General features: G+C 43.1%; 1 protein-coding gene across 2 annotated transcripts; it reads left to right on the forward strand.

Annotated features, from left to right (window-relative positions):
* Positions 1–1,670: 1,670 nt before the first annotated feature.
* Positions 1,671–13,928, forward strand: slc12a9 (solute carrier family 12 member 9). Of its 2 annotated transcripts, none has more exons than XM_076275091.1 (14): positions 1,671–2,128; positions 2,814–3,030; positions 3,294–3,428; positions 4,190–4,327; positions 5,045–5,356; positions 5,614–5,721; positions 5,943–6,054; positions 6,171–6,328; positions 7,655–7,737; positions 7,993–8,117; positions 8,660–8,852; positions 11,491–11,665; positions 12,184–12,330; positions 12,884–13,928. In XM_076275091.1, the coding sequence occupies exons 2-14, from the start codon at positions 2,820–2,822 to the stop codon at positions 13,765–13,767; spliced, it is 2,781 nt and encodes a 926-aa protein (XP_076131206.1). In that variant the 5' UTR covers positions 1,671–2,128; positions 2,814–2,819; the 3' UTR covers positions 13,768–13,928. The 2 variants fall into 2 exon arrangements, with proteins under 2 accessions (XP_076131206.1, XP_076131207.1); XM_076275092.1 differs by lacking the exon at positions 1,671–2,128 and adding an exon at positions 2,135–2,531.
* The last annotated feature ends 733 nt before the right edge of the window (positions 13,929–14,661 follow it).

Here is a 14,661-nt window from a genome sequence, read left to right on the forward strand (position 1 = left end):
ATGAAAATTTAGCTAAAAATGTGGAGAATGCAATGCAATCAAGCATTTTGGACGATATATTGTCACAAGCTGGCAGAATAGGCAACAGGCCGATGTGCGTTTTATTTGGAGACTGTTTTGCGCGACAGAGACTGAGTTTGCTGCTGATATTCTGGGGATAGGCCTAGCCAATGTATGACTTCAGCCTTTTAATATATTTGCTGCATTAGATCAGTCTTTCTAGAACAGGCAAGGGCTTTCTAGCCTCACGTCAGCAGCGCTGCATCACCCATATAGCCTACAATAAAACAACCAACGGATGGTGGGCGGGTGCAGTTTTGAAAATTGATCAACAAACTTTGGTGCTGATGGATGGCTGATGGATGATACGTTTTGCTATGCAGTTATGGTTGAAATAATAGCCCATCAGCGCATCTCTAGTGTGTGTGCCTCTCTCTCGCTCAGAGGGGAGGGAGAGGCTGAGGGTCGATCCAGCATGGATTCTAAACTCTGTGGTGGATAGGATCTACAATTAGGTGTTAATAATATTACCACGCTAGGTCGAAGTACTCCCAAGTGCTATTGCGCCACACATTGTAGTTCTCCTGTTTATTCGCTTGGAAAATCGCCACGTTTCATGTTGTGTGACGTACACATTTTTATCAACTACTCGTGCAACTGTATTTAAGTAGGGAAAAAATGGAGGTGTTTGATTACTGCTATGTTCCTCTCTCTACGGCCACGGCAGAGCCCGCTAGCATAGCAACATGCTAACACATTCGCGCCGCGCGACAGAGCTTTTGAGTGCACCTACCGGCGCGGGAGAGGTATGACTCAACTCGTGAAAGTTAAGGTAAGAACATATATTACTACTGATTTTGGGTGGCGTGTTCCTTTAAAGGAGCCACACCACTTTTATGACACTATAGCTGTTCTGTTGACCTTTAGATTTGTTGCTACTGGGCATGAAGGGCAGGCCAATTATGAGTTTTGTCCAACATTCATGGTAGGTTTAGAAAAAAAGTCAGCACATTTTAATCATATTGCAATAATACCAATAACCGTGATCATTTTGGTCATTTTTCATCAAATGTTCATAGGCCTACTGTATCTCTAGCGGCTGGTAGACTTTGGAATCCACCAGCCACAATGGTAGGTGGAAAAAAATATTTTAGGCTATTTCCATCCCTAATACATACGTACACTCATACACACATTCATAAGTCTCAATCTGTCCATTTCTTTCCACAAAACTCGCCAGAAGTCATCATTTAAGGGCTTATTTTTCAATTTTTTCTACTGAGCTACTACCTTTTTCAGGTGGGCAGGGGGACCCTTTTCATGTCTGTGCCCAGGGGCCCAGTGGCTCATAATCCTTCCATGGCACGGGATTAAAACACTGGTCTTGTTTTCAAGTGCAATCAATAATTTAATTGTACATTTTGAAGAAACTTTTCCATTCTATTAAGTTTAAAAAAAAAAAAAAAACATAAATCAGGGATTATACTGTACATAGCAAAAAATAGACATTTTTAAAATTAGGTTTAGGGAAAAATGTAACGCACACGCACTATGACTTCACAAAATCTCACTCCAGCCAAACACCCAAAGTTGGCAACCCTGAATGCTGTGTTCCTGACTTATCGGTTTCAGAGACGCACGCAATACTCCCCTCCCATTTAGAAGTCACATGGACAATCTGTAATGTCCCGTGACTTTCCACCTGGGTAGCGAAACAGCGTTTAAAGTGATCGACATAGCACAAGATGCAAGAGTAAGCTATGCAAATACATGCATCGCAGCAGATGTTAAAGAGAAAAGGAGTGGGCCAGTAGGCCTTTTTGACAACTTATAACCTATTTATTCAGAAAGAGGAAGGAATGTCACACCCGGTTGTAGCTACCAACATTCACCACACGCATTTATTACTCGAATTTCGTCTATGTTAATAGTCATCTGACCGCTTTATTAGTGTATTTACATTTTTATTTAGCCTAAACTAACTCTCACATAGGCTAAAGCAACTCACGGTTACTTAGCTAGCTCTCAGTCTGCTGATTTCACTCTTCTTCGCTGGATTGTGTGAAACTGACTAGGACGGAAGTCAATTTCAAAGCAGTCCTCCCTGCTCGACACACTCACGATACAGGTAATGTAACTCTGTGGACGCGCTACTTTGCCAACTCAGAGGCGCTTTGGCAGTCTGAAGTTACTGCATGGCATTGTATAAAATAGAGACGCTATGCAACGTTTCTGTTCCTGTAGGTTGCGGATCTTTATTGACTCAACGAACAGTGCGCCTTGTTCAAGTCCAGATGCTGCTATATTGCGTGTCCGCGGCAGAGGCAGGCAGATTTGATATTGGGATGTTTTGGAGAGACAGGTCAGGTCGCAGTTTTTAATAGGCGTTCTAGTGGTCTGAAATGAATGCCACATTACATTATAGTTACAGGTTAGACAAACTTTCGTCTTTTAGTAAACTTTTTAGCAAAGTCGTTTAGTGACAGTTGCCCAATTTATCTGCCTTTTACACCTACCTGGCCTAGTCAAAGGTAGATGGACGCAATATGATTAATTTACGTACAGTCAACGTACTTTTAAATAGTTTAATTGTGAATTGTTTCTGTGACTGCGCTTCCGCCATTTCCTGCTCGAAATGTTTAGTGTAAGAACATAGATTTACCATGTAGCCTATACTTTCTAAAAACAATATGCTATAATAATATAATTATAGGCCTACTTGGCTTAAACTGTAATATGATATTCGCCTAGTCTGAAATGAAGAATGGAAATCCCTAGGAAAGGTGAACTGTTGTGAACTTCCTTTTTTTTAGGTCAACATGGCCAACGAGAACACTCCGCTCCTTAGCCATGGGGTGTTCAGTGTGGTTGGCGATGGAGAGACGACTTCGCGCCGCGCATCACGAGACGCTCTCGCAGATCACAGCACGACTCCCCACAAAGCCTCTAACCGCAAACTTAACACTTTCTTTGGTGTGATGGTGCCCACCATCCTCTCTATGTTCAGCATTGTACTATTTCTAAGGACTGGTAAGTGAAGAAAGCTGGGAGCACAATGGATAGACAAGAACCTGGTGATTATATGTGTACGGGAACTGAAAATAACACTATGAAAAACAAAAGATTGCAAAAAGGCAAAAATTTGTTTAGAAAAGGTGAAAATGATGGTCATATGGATTACATTTACAATGACTGCATTGGTTGACATGAGAATTAGACATGCTTTATTATAAACACAGATGTAATGATTTATTCTGCATGGCTGTCAGTTGGTGCTCTGTTGTGTTTTGAAGGTTTTGTTGTTGGCCATGCTGGTCTCCTACAAGGCTTCTTGATGTTGGCTGTGGCGTACTTCATCATCTCCTTGACAATCCTGTCAATCTGTGCCATCTCCACCAACGGAGCCGTCCAGGGAGGGGGAGCATACTGTATCTTTTGCTCCAGCTGTTGAATGTGACATTATGTAGGCATGACAATTTACCACCATCTCTCCCCTCTGTGTCACCTCACTAGCCGTAGCCCACTTCATGCTCTGGAAGAACTGTTAAAGGTTCAGTCCTTGATTATGATCCATTTAACTATTCATCAGATTCACTTTAATTCTCCATACATTCCTCTAGCTGTCTGTCCTGTGTTCTGTCAGGCGTTTGTGCACAGTCCTGACTCTGTAAATGGGGAACAAACCAAGTGGTTCGGACTGAGCCATAGGCCATTCCAGCCTTGTGATTCATGTTAAGCCCTGAACAAGACCAGGTGACTGGTCGAGACATGTTGGCTTTTTTAATTGATGTAGCCATAACAAAGGCTTTTTAAAGTCATCCTTCCTTGTTTTTTACCCTCCTTGGAGTGCCTGGATTGCTCTCTTTTTTAGAATGGTTCTTGTTTTCCCCGTCTGTCCAAGAGCACCCAACATATTTCTGGATGTACATCTTATGCACAGAGCTACTAGTCATCCCGTTATAGCAGGGAGTGGTTTATAGGATTGTATGTGTTTTGGATTGAGCTTGAATGTCACCAACAACCTTTTGCCAAGGTTGAGAACCTCACCTCTAAGCCTTTCCATTTCCTGAGTTAGGATGTTGTTGTCCGCCCCCCCACCCCATGATCAGATAACATGCATTGTTGTTCCAGTAGCCACTTATAAGAGTGATTTGAGAATGGTTGATTCACCTTAACTAAGACATGTCAGTCATGATCAGCAGGTCACTGGGTCCAGAGTTTGGCGGTAGCATCGGCCTCATGTTCTACCTGGCTAAAGTCTGTGCCTGTGGGGTCTATATCCTCGGACTGGTGGAAGCCTTGCTTGCCGTTTTTGGTCAAGATCCAGGTTAGTCATAACTCAAAACAAATATACCCCTCCACCAAAACGAAGGTGCATTCAAATTCGCAAACATAGGAAAACATTTGCAAACAGTTTTCCGTTAGCCTTGGGTTTTCGACAAACAGTCTGAGGAGGTAGTTCTTCTCCATGAACATACAGTGGAACTGGTCGTGAGTTTGACGACGGCAACAATGCAATTACCGTTACAATGAAATGTTAACACCAAATCGTTCAAATTTAACTGTTCAAAGAAAACGTGTTCACCATGAACGTTTGCCACTGTTTGCCAAATTTGAACGCACCAAAACTGTTTTCACTGAATTATGGGGTTCCATGCAGCTACTGTATGTCATGGAGCAGCCAGGAACAGCCACAGGTTTAATTCCTGGCTGTCACTGTTTTGGCCTTGGGCAAGACACTTAACCCTGATTTGATCTCAGGGAGACGGGCCCTGTAACTAATTGATATCTGTAAGTTGCTTTGGATAAAAGCGTCAGCCAAATGGCCAACCACACCACTGAATCCAGTATTCTTTTTGGGTGCAAACAGCTAATATTTGGATGCCATGCATGTTCATCAGTCAAGCTTGTGTGCTCCAGCTATTTCATTTTGTTTAGTCGTGTGAAGTGGCCTATTGTACTGAGTCCCGACCTCTGCTTTTGGAGGGGTTGGAGCACACGAGTCCTTCACGTCCGTCTGTTTGTCTGTGCACCTCTCTTCCAGCGTCTGGCCAGGTGGGCGGATTGCGGGTGCTGCCACAGGGCTACTGGTACACGGTGCTGTACGGTTCCGTGGCGCTGCTGCTGTGCCTGCTGGTGTGCCTGGTCGGGGCGCACATCTACTCGCGCGCGGCCTTCCTCATTCTCATCGTGGTCACCGGTGCCCTGATCTCCATCCTCATCAGCCCGCTGGTGGTGGAGCCGCGCACCATCACCATCACCCACCCCAGCGGCGGGAACAACCACAGCCAGTCGCTGAGCTACAACGTCAGCTACACGGGATTCAACGGCACCACGCTGCGGGACAACCTGGGCCGTAAGTGAGGAGGAGGAAGGAGGAGAAGTCACCTGGAGCTCTTTGATAAACCATTTCAAAGGGCTAGAACATAGTGTGAAATGCTTGTTTTGAATATTGTGGGCTGGGGAAAATGATTGACTTTTGCAGAGCACAGGTCATAGGCTTCAAGCAAAGACTAAGAGAAGAGAGGGTAGGGTGAATTAAAGAGGATAGAGGTTTCTCATGAATTTTCATCTACATTTTAAAGTGAATCCTTCCTTTCTCTCTCCTTCCAGCGGGCTACTCTACTGACTATAGCACAAACAAGGAGATGTCCTTCTCCACTGTCTTTGCTGTCATGTTCACCAGCTGCACAGGAATCATGGCAGGTGCTAACATGTCAGGTACATTTACTTACCCTTCTCCTTTCTCTTCCTTGTTTTGATAACCAAAAATGATACGATGACCAGATGTCAACCGACAAACTTCCCTTCTGCTATTTATTGCTCGTTGTTTCACACACACACAGACGCCGCATCACGTCTTTTTTTTGAATTCGCATCTAAGCGAAATTGATTTCATAGCACCTCTAATGTTTGAACATTCCTGTTACTTCTCCATGTAGGCGAGTTGAAGAACCCAAGTGTGTCGATTCCGAAAGGCACAATCTTGGCTGTTCTCTACACCTTCGTTGTGTATGTTGTCCTCTTCCTGCTGGTCAGCTCAACATGTGAAAGGTACCCCTCACATGAATTAATTATAACGCAACATGAAAGTTACGGTATAAAGTTAAGGTTTACATGATTTACAAGATTTACATCAGTGACTAATAACTCCTTCACTCTTGTTCCAGGGCTTTGTTAATTGGGGACTATGGCTTCTTCCAGCGCATTAATGTATGGCCTCCGTTTGTGCTGATTGGTGTGTACTGCGCCTCAATCTCTGCTGCTATGTGTGCTCTGATTGGAGCGTCGCGCATCCTTCACGCTCTGGCATTGGACAAGCTCTTCGGTCAGTACAAGTAGATAAATGAGGAGCGAGGGAGGTGTGTGTGTGGGGGCGGGGGTGTTAACTTTAGAACCTTTTTTGAAGTTTTGAAACTTTTTTTTTTATATTATAAAAACTTGTGAGTTTTGTTGAAATAGAAGAGAAGGGCGGAGAAGCAACTTCACACAGTCTTAGGCTTCAGGGCCCCCTGAGCTCTTGGGCCCAGTAGGTCCATTCAATAATCCATCCCTGGATACACGTAGACCTGTGGTATGACTCCATTTGTCTCCAAAATGTATATTTTAAAAGAAAATACAAACTAGAGTATCTTTGATAACCTCTATATTACACTGAATGCTTACTCATAGGTTTGGACCTATAGCCCAATCATATTTTGTATTTTGATTTTATTATTCTGGCGGCTAATCACACAATTTTAAGGTAGTTTGAACGGGATGGGATTCAAGATAGGCTAGCCTACTAAGTCAGGTCCCTCTTCTGTCTGACTCAGTTACCCTATGCATTATAGGCTGGTTTCTGACAGAAATTACATTTTGTGTTAACATGTAGAAACACAGCCTTTATTTGGTGAATGGAGGTGGAAATTCCTTGCTTTGGTTATTGTCCGCGATTCACATTAACTGTAGGCTATCACTTCCACTTTTGTGCCGTCGCCACATTTGAGTACGTTTTGCCTGCATGGATGCGTGATTGAGTGCGATTCTAAATGTAACATGCAAGATGCAACAACCATTTCTAAGAGGCTTATAAACCGGTTCATTTCTGACATTACTACTAGCATATGAATGAATTATTTATGTTGTAAGACATGTGAAAGAAATGAATGACACAGGCACGCACAAATTCAAATAAAAGAACACTACGTTTCACTATCGCTATCATTGCGAGAAAATAGGCTACAATATGGAATTGCTTCAAAGTTCCCTTTGAGTCTGATCAGCTTCAAAAATGAATGGGGTTTCCTTAGACAGTGCTACACCTTTCCAACAAGTTTTGTGAGAATTGTACCGGTATCTTTTGCGATATTGTTGACAGCCTGCACCGCAGCAGGGTGCAGGAAGCTTTTGATAGCGCACGCATCAAACGCAAAACCTCCAGGACAAACCACTCACAGTGTAGGCTACTCTCTCTGAAACCATCAACAGGTCACTAATTTGTGCATTATTTACGTTTGATTGCATTTCAGATGGCGGGACTTGTTGGTTTCCTGTAATAGCCTATAGCGTTTTTTTCTTTCTTTATTTTTCTATGTCCGAATATTGGGGGGGACATTTTGGCCACGTCTGAAAAGTCAATGGTGACTACGGCCCTGTTTGTGTGTCGTGACAGGTTTGCCACTGGCCCCAGCTACCATCACCTCCAGCTCAGGAAACCCCTGGATGGCTGTGCTGTACACATGGGGACTGGTACAGGTATGTACAGCACATCTGTATGGGATTGTGTTCATGTGTGCAGGTGAGTTGAGAGGAAGGATATATTTATGTATATAATTTGTCTGATAAGGTTGGTATCAGTAAGGTGTTTACTCACCCTACAGTATACTGTTTTGTCAGTTGTAAAATCTGATGTTGGATCACTACTGTGTTCTGAGTGTTTGCTGCACACTGAGGCTGTGTGAACTCTTGCGGTTGATTTATATGGGCACTAAACATTTGTATTTATTGCAGTGCACTGTGTTTGCTGCTGAGCTCAACATCATTGCAGGCCTGGTGACTGTGTTTTATCTGCTGGCCTATGCGGCGGTGGACCTGGCGTGTCTCGCTCTGGAGTGGGCCTCCGCCCCCAACTTCAGGTGCTCACGTTACACATGTCCATAACAACCTCAGGCTCAATGGACAGTGAGCTGTGACTTTATAGGGGCGCTCATCTAAATGACGGGCAACGTCTAACTTAAGCTAGTATAACCAAGAGGCAAAATCTTAAGCTAGTATAACAACGAGGCAAAAACTATCTAGCGAATTTAATACCATCAGCAAGATATGAGGCACAAACATCAGTGGTTCAACTCATTAATCCCACATAGCTTTAGCGTTAGTTCATGCATACCATACTCATACTCATTGACAGACTTTGCACATTACTTGTCAATTGAATTCGGGCCCATACTATCAGTTACCCTATGTGTACTTGTGTGTTGGTACTATAATTCTCATTTGAGAAGAGTTTTGTGCTGTGGGTATACGCTGTTTAGACTAGACTACCCCCTTTTATCTTTCAGGTTCAGGCGGATTTGCTTTATAGGCTCTGAAACTCTAATGAATGGGTTCTGTTTGCCTGCCTAGCCATCTGTTTCTCATCTCTCTCTCTCTCTCTCTCTCTCTCTCTCTACTACAGGCCCACGTTCCAGTTCTTCTCGTGGCACACGTGTCTGCTGGGCATTGTGAGCTGTCTGGTGATGATGTTTGTGATAAACCCGGTGTACTCCTCTGCCAGCATCGTGCTGCTGCTGCTGCTGCTGCTCTTCCTGCACTACCGCTCCCCCACCAGCAGCTGGGGCTATATCAGCCAAGCACTCATCTTTCATCAGGTGAACACACACACACACACACACACACACACATACACACATACATACACACACACATACACACACACACATACACACATACACACACACACACACACACACACACACACACACACACACACACACACACATATACATATATATATATATATATATATATATATATATATATATATATATATATATATATACACACACACACACATACATATATACACACACACACATATACACACACACACATACACACACACACATATATATATATATACACACACACACACACATACACACACACATATACTGTACACACACACACACACAAATACATGATGAATAGACCGAATGCAATGAGTAGCGAGCATGTGATGAACAGACAATGAATGAATATTTAAATCAAACTATTTCATCACATTCTGTCATCACATCCTGTTGAATTTCACAATTGCTGTTCCTCTTATCTATGTATACTTGAAATGCTGCTTGGCCTGTGGTTCATGAATTAAAACATATTATGGTTATGCTTACGCTTTTGTCCAAAGCGACATACAAATACAAAACAATATAATACTTAAATTTAACAGGGAACAAATTAAGACAATAACAATACAATAACAAAAGAAGCATAAGAAGCGCTTAATGAACTAAGTACATGTTGAACAGATATGCCTTTAGACCCCTCTTAAAAGACCCAAAACTATCACAGGAACAGAGAGCATTACTCTCATATAGTCTTATACTGTACAGTGCAGTGTAGCACACATGCGTAATGTTAGGTGATTATAGACAACTCTGTTAAAGGTACACAATGTAGTTTCGGGTATTTTTGGTGACTCTAGAGCAGGGGTCTCAAACTCCCGGCCCGCGACGTGTGTCAAAATAATAATGTAATCCGGCCCTTGAGGGTATTTTTAATTGCGACAAACAACGATACTGATTAAAATAGACGATAGATCCAAGTGACAAATCCCATTTGTACTCTACTCCACTATTTGCTAGACATCCAGAGCTTGATTCAAACCCAAAATCGCTGCACAAAGTTTTCAGGAAATAGGCTACTTACACGCGAGAAACATGAAGACGTGCATGACGCGGAAGCGATGCAGGCCATAGTTTTGCACAAATTGAAGCAGAAATAGGCCTACATCAAATGTTGAAAAACGTTCACGTGTGATGAAGTCTTAGGTAGGCTATGTTATTCACCTATTCTGATTCTGAAGGAGAATATCCTTTTGGAGATTATGATCAATCGTCTATTGACAGTGATAGTCACGGTGCGTCTGTGAATGGAGGTGCATCTTTGCGTACAGTATACGACGGTGTCCAAAAAGCATTACCCTCTGCTTATTACCCTCTGCCCAACATAGCTTGGAGGTTGCAGTGATAATCGTGATGATAGTGTCCGTAATGAACGTGGTACAGACAGCAGGGCTAGTAGGGCTCTGAAGAACTACAAAGTCACCCGCGATAGGAACTGATTTGACCAGGATACTTTATTGTAGGCCTTGTGGTTATAAGCTAGTAATAGTTTACTATTGGTATACATCTGATGTGTTTTCCTGTGTTATGTGGGTAATATGACAAAAAAGAAATTAAACCTGCTCAAATATGTTCATCCAGTGTTTACTGAAAGGTACATAATTTGAGGTGCTTGTCATCCAGTGGCAAATTAGATGGGTAAATTTACCCCCTTCATAAACTTTTGTTTATAGTCAAAGATTTTTACATTTCCAGTAGGACTTTATCTCTGACCACTTTCAAGCCATGGCCTTTTGAAATTTTGATATACAAATCCAATGGTGTTGCTTTCTTAAACCTGATGCCTAGTTTGTCAGGTTTAAAAAAAGTTATGAGAAAAATATTTTTATTTGGTGTGAAACACACACATATATCTACCTGTTTTTATGTTTTATGTTTTTTTGTTTGTTTTTATAATTTGTATTAATTATTTTATCATTATTTTATTTATAAGCTAAAGTTGCTAGCACAGGTGTCTAAAAATAGATAAAAAGACTTGCACTTTCTGTTTGTAGTTTTGTGTTTGAAAATACAGTATTTGAAAAAAACATTGCATTTTAGGAAATATCCGTTGTTTTTTGTATTATTCTTTAACACTGACGTGGCCCTCCAATCAGATGACATTGGCAGAAGTGGCCCCCAGCTCATTTGAGTTTGAGACCCCTGCTCTAGAGCTTCCCCTAGTCGGGAAATATTTATAATTTACAATACCGTTGTAAATACTTCTCACGGCTTGAGTCCTTCCCCCTGTACACAATAAATATGCCTTTCTTTTGGAGATGAAGGACTAACAACAGGCAAAAACTATCTCCAAAGAGCTATATCTACTGACAAGGTAGATATGATTTCGCGAGGTTTCATTATTTTTCGCGAGATGTGTCCGGGTCGAAGATACTTGAAGTTGCAAGGCTGGTTCTCATTAGCAACTTGTTATGGCTATGCTTTATGGCAATGCTAGGTGAACGATTCCCCTATTACAAGTTTGTTAACCATCAAATTGGCTTCGTAGAGGTTATATTAAGGTACAAATCTTACGTAGTGTAGTATAATTGGTAAACAGGTTTGGGGACTCTGTATGCACGTTCATCTGAACCCATTCCTCTTGTCCCCCTTTAATCAGGTCCGCAAGTATCTGTTGATGCTGGACGTGCGCAAGGACCACGTGAAGTTCTGGCGTCCGCAGGTGCTGCTGATGGTGGCCAACCCTCGTTCGTCCAGCCAACTCATCACCTTTGTCAACCAGCTGAAGAAGGGCGGTCTGTATGTGCTGGGCCACGTGCAGCTGGGGGATCTGGGTAATGCTGCAGGGCTGAGAGAGGGGGATTTCTACCTGGAAACACACCTGTGGACGGGACAGATTTGATGTTGTACACTAGAGGGTTGCCTGTAAATGTGCTTGTATTGACATGATGTATATAATATAATATTAATTAATGTATATAATAAATATTAATATAATTAAGATAATGAGAACACGATCCTGACAGTGGAAGTCAGTGAAGTTACTTCAAAGGAATGTAGGATCATAGGAACAGCTTCCTCTTACCTCTTTCCCTTTGAATGCAAGTACTGTAAAATCTATGATCACAAACAAAAACCTCAAGCATAGCAACAGCCACTATGGTTTTACAGTAGCTTACTAATCTCAATCACTGCATTGGTTTGATGCAGTTATTCACGTCACTATTTAAAGGGTAAGAACTATTTGCCTCCCGTACAGATACCAAAAGTGACTAGTCACTTTGCTATGGTCGTAGGCTGGGAGAGATTTTTCATCACCTTGTTTCACCACCTCTCTCCCATCCCCCCTCAGACCTTCTGCCCTCGGACCCTGTCCAGCAGCAGTACAACTTCTGGCTGAGTCTGGTGGATAAGCTGGGGGTGAAGGCCTTCGTTGACCTCACCCTGTCCCTCTCCGTACGACAAGGGACCCAGCACCTACTGCGCATCACTGGACTGGGTGAGCAGCACAGGCCTGTTGGGCCAAGCATCTGATACATAGCTGGAACAATGCAAAAGCATCTCATTTTGGTTACAGTAAAATACTTTGGGGGTGTGTTTTTAATTCCTTTCCTAGACAGGCTTACCCTAAGAAATGATCTGTGCTACGGTGTCAAGCCTTCTATGTTATGTTAATTTAATGCGTAATGCATTGTTTACGTTATGTTATTTTTCATGCGTAATGCATTGTTTAGGGTTTCGGCTGGTGCTTACTGTATGTCCAAAGCAGCATGCAAAACCTGACAAAGTGAAATATAAACAACAACCAGATGTAAAGTATTATGCATAATTCAGATAGGTTTATGCATAATACATTGGTCTGGCCTTTTTTGCATATCCATAGAATAAACAGTTATGAAAAAAACCCCATCTTGTTTGGACACAATTTTGGATAGTTTCAATCACAGGTGTAATTGCTCATCATTGATGAGTTAAACCCTAGAAATACCCTGTCAAGTTATTCATTTAGTTTAATTTCACACTCTGTTATTTTGTTATCTTTCCTTCTACAGGTGGTATGAAGCCCAATACTCTTGTTATGGGTTTCTATGACAACTCCTATCCGGACGACTACTTCCTACAGGACCCCGTGTTTTGTGGCAGCGGCAACGACTGTTCCACCAACGAGGGCGACGACTTTGGAGTGGATCTGCCATCCCTACAGGCGCATTTCGGGCCAGTTCGCGACGAAGTGACCCCGCGTTCGCTCTCCCCAGACGAGTATGTGGGCATCATCTCGGACGCCATCAAGATGAACAAGAACGTGTGCCTCGGCCGCTACTTCCACCGGCTGCTGCCCTCCGAGGGCAAGGGCCTGCGGGGGGACGGCGCCGGACACACTATCGACGTGTGGCCCCTCAACTTGCTGCGGCCGAGCACAGGCGACGGCTATGCCGACGTCTGCAGCCTCTTCCTGCTGCAAATGGCGTGCGTGCTCAACATGGCCAGCGGGTGGCGCCGGGCGCGCTTGCGCATCTTCCTGTGCATCAGGGCCCAGCCGCCGTCGTTGTCATCGGAGGATGACCAGGGCTGGACAGAGAAGGAACAGAGCTTCCGCGAGCTGCTCGACAAGCTGCGCATCCGCGCCGAGATCAGGATTGTGGCTTGGGACGTGGTGGTCAAGCTGCTGGGCGCAGGAGGAGACGGCCACCTGGGGGACCTGGACAACCTGACCAGAGCACCCCCTCCGGTCACCCAGGAGTTCCTGTCTGCGGTTAACGAACTGCTGAGAGAGAACAGCGCAGAGGCGTCTGTGCGCTTCCTGTATCTGCCGCGTCCACCTGCCGTGTCCAGTCAGTATCAGCAGTACCTCACCCAGCTGGACACCCTGTCAAGGGACCTCGGGCCCACACTCTTGATTCATGGACTTACACGTGTTACATGCACTGAGCTGTGAGCAGTTACTGTACTCTTCCTGTCAATTAGTGCACATTTGGTATTGCCATGTGTCTGTGTAGAGTGAGTTCCGTTGTCACGATGTGTATTGTAGGCCAAAATCATCTTACCAAAGGTTTAATTTACTGTCAACTGTTTGCAAAAGTCAGACAATGGCCAGTCGCATTGGTATGAATTTGCTGGCAGTTCACGGAGTATGTTACAGAGGCCTCGGACTGCATTCACTTCTTTTGCACCGACTTATTTTCATCACAGTTCTAGAGGTGTCATTTTGTTTTTCATTCCAGTACTTGATATTTTAAAATGTCTCAGCTTATACATCTTGCTGTTTCTTTCCCTTTAGATGCACCAGGTAACATACGTACAGTATATGAATATTGAGTAATCTAAAATAAATAGTCATTTTAAGTAATAGCTACTTACCACCTCATTCTCCTGAAAAATACCTGTATAAACAGGTTTAGAACTACTCTAGTGTGTTTCTTAAAATGATAGCCCGCTGTTTGAAGCACTGGACGTAATTTTCAAATCAACAAAACCATGTGGTGCCAAAGTGTTTGAAGTTACCTGCTCGTCTCTTTTCCCTTATCTGCTTGACCGGTCCTACTTTGTTCATGGGGAAACAGAACCGGAGATAAAACATAATAGCTGGTCAGTGAAAAACAGTTTTCCAGGTTCCTACTGTATGTACCACTATATTTTGACTTGAGCACATTGTCAAGGAAGCTAAGGGAATATGGAAATGTATTGAATGGTACTGAAGTATAAGTTTCAAAAGGGAGCAAAATGTTGTGTTAATGAGACCAAAGATTTGTTTTGCATCCAAGCAAGCATTTGACATGATGCATTTGTTATATGGAAAAATATGTTGTATTGTAAAATACTTGTTTGGTTT

The sequence above is a fragment of the Alosa pseudoharengus genome, unplaced genomic scaffold (assembly GCF_046254945.1).
Source record: "Alosa pseudoharengus isolate Yale_2024_CS ecotype anadromous, Long Island Sound unplaced genomic scaffold, YU_APseudo_1.1 YU_APseudo_1.1_scf_8, whole genome shotgun sequence".
NCBI lineage: Eukaryota > Metazoa > Chordata > Actinopteri > Clupeiformes > Clupeidae > Alosa > Alosa pseudoharengus.